General features: G+C 56.7%; 1 protein-coding gene across 1 annotated transcript in view; it reads right to left on the bottom strand.

Annotated features, from left to right (window-relative positions):
* The window catches only part of ARHGEF19 (Rho guanine nucleotide exchange factor 19), a 12,014-nt gene extending 7,641 nt beyond the window's left edge, over positions 1-4,373 (bottom strand). The window contains exons 1-6 of the mRNA XM_023532647.1: positions 3,641-4,373; positions 2,144-2,587; positions 1,443-1,724; positions 1,165-1,273; positions 1,010-1,086; positions 439-701 (exon numbers count right to left, since the gene is read on the bottom strand). Of these exons, the coding sequence (XP_023388415.1) occupies positions 439-701; positions 1,010-1,086; positions 1,165-1,273; positions 1,443-1,724; positions 2,144-2,558 (1,146 nt within the window). The 5' untranslated portion in view covers positions 2,559-2,587; positions 3,641-4,373. The remainder of the gene's footprint in view (positions 1-438; positions 702-1,009; positions 1,087-1,164; positions 1,274-1,442; positions 1,725-2,143; positions 2,588-3,640) is intronic.
* Positions 4,374-8,013: the final 3,640 nt, after the last annotated feature.

The following is an 8,013-nucleotide window of genomic DNA, read 5'->3' as shown; positions in this document are numbered from 1 at the left end:
GGTATCCTCGCTTTCAGCGATCCCTCCTCCTCTGGCCCCGCCCTACCCTAGGCCTCGCCCGCGTTGGCTCCGCCCTGACCCCGCCCCTTCGGCCCGCTTCTCCACCCGCCTTCCGCTCCAGGGCTCCTCCATTCCCGCTTGCAGTGAGCCCCGCCTTGTCAGGTCCTAGCATTCACCTTCACATTAACGGTCCCATCGACCCTACACCCTTGTGGCCCCGCGTTCCCCGTTGGGTCCTATGCCCACCTTCTGCAGTTTGCAGCCCCGCTGGCCCGGTACCCCTATTGCCCGGGCCTCCACTTAAGTCCGGGAACCACATATTCCTGGACCGCGCCCCTTTTGTTGCCCCACCCCCTCTGAGTCCCAGGACCACCTCCCACGACGGGCAGCCCCGCCGGCCCCGCCCCGCCGGCCCCGCCCCGCCGGGACCCCGCGCACCTCCTGCAGTTTGCAGTCGCGCAGGCTCAGCGTGGCCAGGACGCCGCTGCCGCGCACGTCGGGGATGTCCTGCCACAGCGAGAAGGTGGAGCCTCGTGCCGAGCGCTGCGCCCGGAAGGAGCTGCTCGGGGAGAGGTTGGCGCGCGGCGGCCCGGGCCCCTCCTCCGCGCCCTCGGCCTCGTCCCCAGGGCCCTCCTCCTCGCGCTGCTGCCGCCGCAGTTCGCGGGCGCTGGCCACGTCGCTGTATTCCTGGTAGAGGACGGCTGGGCGGGGAGAGGGGCGGGGGGGGACTGTGGGGCGCCCTCCAGCCGCGGCTCGGCTCCTCCCCGACTCCCGCAAAAGCCCCCCTCAACAAGCCTTTCCGACGGTTCACATGAATGAGTGAATTCATTCATTCACTCACTCACTCATTTAATAAACACTGCTTGAGCACCAACTGCGTGCAAGTCCCTGTGCTGGATATTGAGAATCCAGTTCTCTCACACAATCTCTACCTCTCAACTCTCCAAACCCCAGTTTCCCGGTTTCCTCAAACCCCCAGCCCCTTCCCTCATGACCCCCTCCCACGTACAGTTAAGGAGGAACCGTGACTGGCGTCGTTCGCTGGCGCTCCTGGAACCCAGAGTTGGCTCTTCCTGCAAGTCCAGCCTGGGAAAGAGAGAACATCAGGGCTCTTCTTTGCCTGCACCCCCGCCTCAGACCCGATCCCCAAGTGGGAGACTGTACCTGGACTCGGGCCAGCTGCCATGGCCTCCGCTTGGGTCGACAGGGGCTGCCATCGCCACACCGTCCACCCTCACCTCTGCACCGCGTGACTCCCTTCCAGATGCTTTCCCTGGAGAGGGCAAGAGCTGAAGGTGGGTGGCCCCAGGAATGGCCCTGGGCACCGAGCGCCACACTCCAGCTGACCAGCACCCAGTCTCAGGTGTCCAGTGAGTGTGCCTTGCCCCACCCTGCATCTGGCTCGTGGGCTGCTCTTAGGGCCGGTGGGGAGGAGCTGATACCTTCCCGGGCTGCTCCAGTGCCCGAGCCAGGGGTCAGTGCCTTGGCTGCTGAATTCCGCCCCAGGCGCAGGGAAGAGTGCAGCCGGGTCATCAGCTCAGAGGCTGAGAAGCGTCTCCGCTCAGGCCCTTCCAGGCCCACTCGGGCGGACCCAGACAGCTCCAGTGGCCTAGGCTCCTCTGTACTCAGGGTCTGCTCTGCCACCTGGCCAGGCTGGAGGAAGACAGGGTGGGCCTCGGGGCTGCCAGGAACCTCTTCACGCTGGTACACTCGCATCTTGCGCCCTGCAGGGAGGTGGGGGTGAAAGCACAGGCTGACACCCACTGGGGTCTCTCCCCACCTCCTCTCTGCTGCTTCCCTGTGGCCCTGAGCCTCTGGGAAACATTCCCAAGAGAAAGGGCAATGTTTTTGCAGAGATCTGGTCCCCAGAGAAATGGGAACAAGAGGGGTATACAGAGCACATTGCCTGCCTGCAACAGGTAAAGGATGGGCAAAGGGCCCGGGGGCCCAGGACAACCACTCACTTGCTGTGTAACCTCAGAGAAGTCACTTGTCTTCCCTGAGCTCCAATTCCCTATTACTAAAATCTACCACTTGTCCTGCCTGTTTGGGGAACTCTGGGGCTTAAGAGTCCTAAAGAGCCACCCAACCTCTCCTCTATCTGCCCCAGTGGGCCACCACTCCCTCACCCGGAGTGACTCACAGGCCGATTTCTTCTCTGAGCCATGGCTGGCCCGGCGCTGTGGCTGTGGGTGCTGGGGACTCCAGGGTCCCTCCAGAGCTGGGGGCTGGGCACTAGGACAGTGTGGCCAGCTGCCAGCCCTGCTGGGTCGCATTCCCCCACTGGTGGAGATCTCGGTGTCTGGGACTCCTGGAGATGGTGGCCATAGCAGCCCTTGAAGAGGAGCAGGGGTCCCCAGGGACCAGCGGCTGCCAGGAGCCTGCAGCTCCTCTGGGGTGACAGGGAAGAGGTCCAGACACACAGGGCTTGGGGGCTGCAGGGTGGGTAACTCCACAAAGGACAGACTCTCCTGTTGGCACACAGCTACTGGGTGGCGGGCAGTGCCAGGTGGCCCAACCAGGTGGGGCTGAAGAGTGGCAGGTGGCCCACAGTCCATTCCTCCTTTACTCTACTGCTCACCTGGGCCTGCAGGGGAGAAGGTATCAGAGCCAGACACAGGACAGCAGGGCTGGCCAGGAAGCCACCGTGTCCTGCAGGCCTGGACAAACCTTTGAGTAGACTTATACCCACACATCTGTATAAGCACACTCACACACCTAATTATATAGGAATAGGTAATACTTACTTGGCACTTAATGAATAATAGGCCAAGTGCTTTATATTATCTCATTTAATCCTCACATCCCTGAGTTGATGCTGTTATTATCCCCTACCTATAGGTAAGGAAAGTGAGGTGCAGAGGTTGTTATTTAATGAATGGTGGAGCCAGGATTCAAACCCAGGCAGCCCAGCATCTGAGTCTGCACTTTTAAACACCTTGTATATTTTCTAACTCACTGACATACAATCAGATGTAGAGACGCACAGTCACACAAGTCCCTGTATGTTCCACGCACATCCAAACACACTTTCTCACAAGTACATACATTAGCATATCTACTTTCACAGACACACTCAAGCATTTCAAATTCATAGGCTCACACATTCACACACTCTTTTACACAACTACATATTTTCACACACACAGTGACCCATCAGATATTTACATATCCACTCAGCTTTCTCACGCCCCTGTTCCATTCACACTCACACACCAGGATGTAGACACAAACACACAGGCCCAGAAAATCCCGGCTTTGGTGTTACCCAACCTCCTCTCCCATGCCCAGCATTGCAGCCTTCAGCGCTGAGTGGGGCCCACACCCATGCCAAGCTGGCTGGGAGGGTCACAGACTGGCAGGCGTGCCACTACGCAGATCATGCTGGGCCCTCCCAGGAGAAGGGCAGGGAGGTGTCCCAACCCCCAGTTTTGAGGTGAGAGAGGGTTTCTTCCCTACCCCAGCACCCAGCCCCGGCATCAGGCCAGGCTGAACCCAGGCTGAACGGGTCCTCTCCGGACAGGAAGTCACCCCAGGGAGGCTGTCAGAGCCTCAGAGCCGAATGATCCAGGGGTCCAAGCCCCACCCCCCAGTCCTTGCCCTGTGGCCCTCCGCCGGCTGCCCTCCTGTAGACCCTCACCTCTCCAGCGAGACCCGGTGCTGACGTTCTGCTGCTCCGGCAGGGGAAGCCCTCTGTCTGCCCAGCTGGCTGGGGGAGATCCCACCCAGACAAAGAGTTTGATTCATCAAACCCTGTGGTGAGGCAAGCGGTAGGGAGGGAGGGAGCAGGCAGCGGCTGGGCGGGGGCCTACCCTAGCCTGGCCTCGTTGTGGGCAGGCGGGGCAGCAAGGACCCCCCCACCCCCAAGAGGCCCCTCAGGCCAAAGTGGCAGTGCCCAGCCTGGCAGGGCCAGAAGACCCCGGAGACAGAGACCAAGTTAGAGACTTAGAGAAATGGGGACCCTTTAGACAGTAACTCAGAAACTGAGAGCAAAAACTGAAAACCAGAAATCACAGACTCTGAGACATTCAAGGACCCAGAGATGGAGACAGAGACAGAGACACTGAAAGTTTCGGATAGACCAGAAACTCAGAGACAGATGTGAAGCCCAGAAAACCCAGGGAGACTGATGGAGGAATGTTTTGCACCCCATGGGTTTGCCAGTCCAGTGGGGAAGGCAAAAACAAAAACAGTTACAATCCAGGTTGGCAAGAGCAGAGCCAGAGGAACTATCAGAGAGAGCAGGGTGCTGGGCTCAGCTTGACCTGAGCATTCCAGGAAGGCTTCCTGGAGGAAGTAATAGGTAACTAACTGTTCTGGCTGAAATATCCAGGGACCCAGTGTATATACATAGGGAGAAACAGTGACCCTGGGAGGGAGGGAGGGAGGGAGGAGAGGATCCATTGGGGATGGCTAAATCTGTGACTGGGCCCCCCTCTCTCTGCACAGCCCCTTGGCTCTTCCCTTGATCTCTCATTCTTTGCCTGGGTGTGGGTAGGGGTGGCTGGTCCTAAGGGAGAGTTACTGTCCCCCACAGGGATTGCTTTAGCTTGTACCTTAAGCCTCTGTCCATCTAAGCAAGTCTTAGTTTCCTCATCTGGTAAATAGAGTAGTCATACCAACTTCAAAACGCTAATGAGAATTAAGGAGTACTCATGTAGCACGTAGTGGGAGCTTTGTCATTGATAGTCATTATTATTAGTCTTTCTCCAGCCAGGGGGATGGCTTGGGCCATCACACAGATGGGAAAACTGAGGCAGTGATGGTGAGACACATCCTACTTTGTAGGAGCATATGGCAGGAGACACAGGTGACCACTTCCCGCCAGATGGGTCTCTTTCTTTCCAGTAACCAGAAGTCCTCAACACAGAAGTTCTACTTGCTTCTGTGGGCGCACAGGTGTAAGAATACACATATGCCCCTACTCCCTTGTATTCTGGAGATTCTCTCCACTTGGGTTCTGGAAGCCCCTAAAGGGCAGAAAGGATTCCCCCCTTGTCAGTTGCGGAGATAAATGAGCAAAACATGGAGTTCTCCTAAAGCTTCAGAGGAGAAGCCTGAGTGAATGTTGGGTGATAATGGCACAAGGCTTTCTGGGCAGATGGGGCTAGAATTAAGTCCCGAAAGGGGAAGCTAGAAGTAAGTCAGCCTCCACCTCTGTCCAGGCCAAGGGGCAGTGGAAATGACCGATCTAGCTGGGCTGCCTGCCTTGTGGCCTTCTGGGGTTGTGACCCACTTAACCTCAATGCTGGGGACCAAGAAAGGGCAGAGCTGTGTTCATATTGTGTGTAGTTCATCTCTGCTACACAAATAAGTAAAAAACCTTAGGAAGAGAACTGGCCCAGGTAGCAGGAACATTATCTGCCTAAGACACGACCACCACAGTATACTCTAGTACCCACTAGGCAAGGGTCATTCTGGAACACATAGGGGAAAACCCCTGCCAAGATTCAAGGCCCAGTGTGTGACATGGACCAGCCGAGTGGCCTTAGGCAAGTTATAGCCTGTCCAATGGCCTTAGTGTCCCCACCTGGAAAGTTGCCCCTTCTAGGAAACCTATGTCATCATGAGTGTCTCTGCAGGCTGAGAAGGAAGGGCAGAGGCCAAGGGTCCCATCCAGTGGGCGCTGCTAATCACGGACAGTGGGTCCACTTTGCGAAGTTGGCAGAGATGGTCCCTGGACACGATCATGGTCCAAGGAAAGCATCTGTGGCCTCCTGTGCCTAGCTTTCCCTGCCCCCTACCTGGTACCCCTTGCCCTGCTGCCCAGAAGAATAGAGACCCTGCCAGAAACCCTCTGCCCCTTAAAGGACAAAGCCAATTGGAAGGTCATGGCTGGAAAGGAGATCCAAGCCAAGAAGGTTATGGAGCCCTAGGAAGCCATAAGTGAGTGGGGACCAGGATCAGAGGCCAGTCAGGCAGCACAAAGGACTCACTTAGGAAGACTGGCGGGAGGAGGATGGGGCTGCTTACAGCCAGGTGGGGCCCTACCTCAGCCAGGGAGCTCCGTCCAGCCTCCAGCACGGTCCAGGGCTCGAGGCCACCCTGGGGGCTCTGGAGTTGCAGCCCGGTCCTCAGGGGGCGATGTCAGCGTGGCCCCTGAGCCCGGCAATGCAGGCTCCTGGGTATTGTGTGGGGCAGGGAGGGGGGAGGTGAAGGCGGAGGGAACCTCGCAGGCGGGCAGGCGGCTGTCTCAACGTGCCTGCTCCCCGCCCCCCTTCCCCAGAACCGGTTTGGCCAGTCTGGGGTACAAGAGGGGGGCTGGAACAATGGGAGTCCTATGCCCAGAAGAGGTTCTGAAGGACCCCAGACCGACGTCTTAAAGACAGGGAGGCACTGCTTTTCCTCCCAGGAGACAAGTCACCCCTCTTCTAGAGCTTCCCGAAGGTGAGATGTGCTCAGGGGGCTCCTTGGGACCAGGGAGCATCCTGGGAGCTGCACAGAGAACCTCTCAAATCTTGGACCCCTCAGGGACCCTGAGAACTCGGTGTGCTGACCCTCTCTGAGCCGGCTACAGCATCCATAAAATGGGAACGCTCATCTCTATGATTGGAAGATGATGTTGTGATGCATCTGGCATCATCCTGGGGACCTTTCCAGCATCACTGCTCCTTATGAATGACCCCCCGTCCCCTGCTGCCTAGAATGACCCACCTCACCATCTCCAGTGGACTCTTCCACCAGGAAACCTTCTCAGGCTCTACTACACACCAAATGAACCCTCAATAAATGTCCAATTCGAACAGCCCAAGTACAACCAGCCTCCAGTAAGGAGGACTTACTCTGTGCCAGCCTTGCAATCTTCCAAAGCCTGTGAAAGGGGAAGCTGCTTTCTCCCTAATACCACCTGCCATTTATTTGAGCACTCAGTAATTGCCAGGGACTTAGTATTAACATGAACGTGTACATAAACACTAATACTTACATTACTAATAATTCTTATTGTATACTCACTATGTGCCAGGCATTGTTCTGGATACTCTTACTGTTCCCATTTTTCAAATGAGGATACAAGACTTATACAGATTGTAATGGGCATTATCCCATTAAAATCCCTCATCAGCCCTGTGAAGTCCCTATACCACAGATGATGAAATTGAGGTTCCAGAGATTAAATAACTTGCTCAAGTTCACACAGCTAATAAGAGCCAGAACTCATATTCAAATCCATGTCTGTCTGACTCCACCACCAACCTGTGTCCTTAACCACTGCTTCATAAGGCTTTGGGGAGGATCTGGTAAAAATGTGAAAATCCATTGGGAGGTGTCTCAGCTGAACTAAATTCTTTTATTATTATTCATACTCTACAGGCCTTGATGAACATACAGGACAGGGGATCCAGGGCCCAGACCCCAGTGAACTCTCCCCTGCCAACCAATGACCATTCAGTTCAAAGCGATTGGGTCCTTCCACTCTCTCTTATCCCCTGTGTACCCCGCAGAGCATCATTACATGAGATACTGCACGCAGCGGGTGGGGAAAGGGTCTCCACGGAGAGATGGCAAGCTGGGGCGCAGAGAGAGGTTTATTGTCAGCATTGTACATAGGACAGGATACGGGGAACAGGGAGAGCGAGGCAACGCAGGACTAGGGATCTTCAGGGCCCGACCTTCGGGACGCTGGCCAAGGTACTGCCCAGACCCCTAGCCGAAAGCAGAGGACCACAATCGAAAGAGCATCCTGGAGGACCAAGGGTCCTGGAAGGGCAGTCCGGCCTCACTCTCCCCTGCGTCCTGGGCTCCGTAGACAGCGCCTCTGCTGCAACGGACAGAAGGGACGAGTCAGGCCGAGTAGGCTGGCTGGCCCTCCAGAGCACAGACTCGAGCAGGAGCAACGTTTAAAAGGGGGCGTGGCGTGGGAGGAGTTTGGTGAAAGGCGGGGCCAGGAGATAATTAGAGGTAATCTGGCCTATCCTCCCTCCCGGTGAGGACAAACTAGTGGGAGGGGCCAAACCAGAGGGCGGGGAAAGAAAGCTAAACTAAGGCCAGGGGGCGGGCAGAGGGGGTGGGGCC

This window comes from Pteropus vampyrus, unplaced genomic scaffold (genome assembly GCF_000151845.1).
Source record: "Pteropus vampyrus isolate Shadow unplaced genomic scaffold, Pvam_2.0 Scaffold86, whole genome shotgun sequence".
Lineage (NCBI taxonomy): Eukaryota > Metazoa > Chordata > Mammalia > Chiroptera > Pteropodidae > Pteropus > Pteropus vampyrus.
The sequence above is the reverse complement of the archived record's forward strand: the minus strand, read 5'-3'. Positions and strand labels throughout refer to the sequence as shown.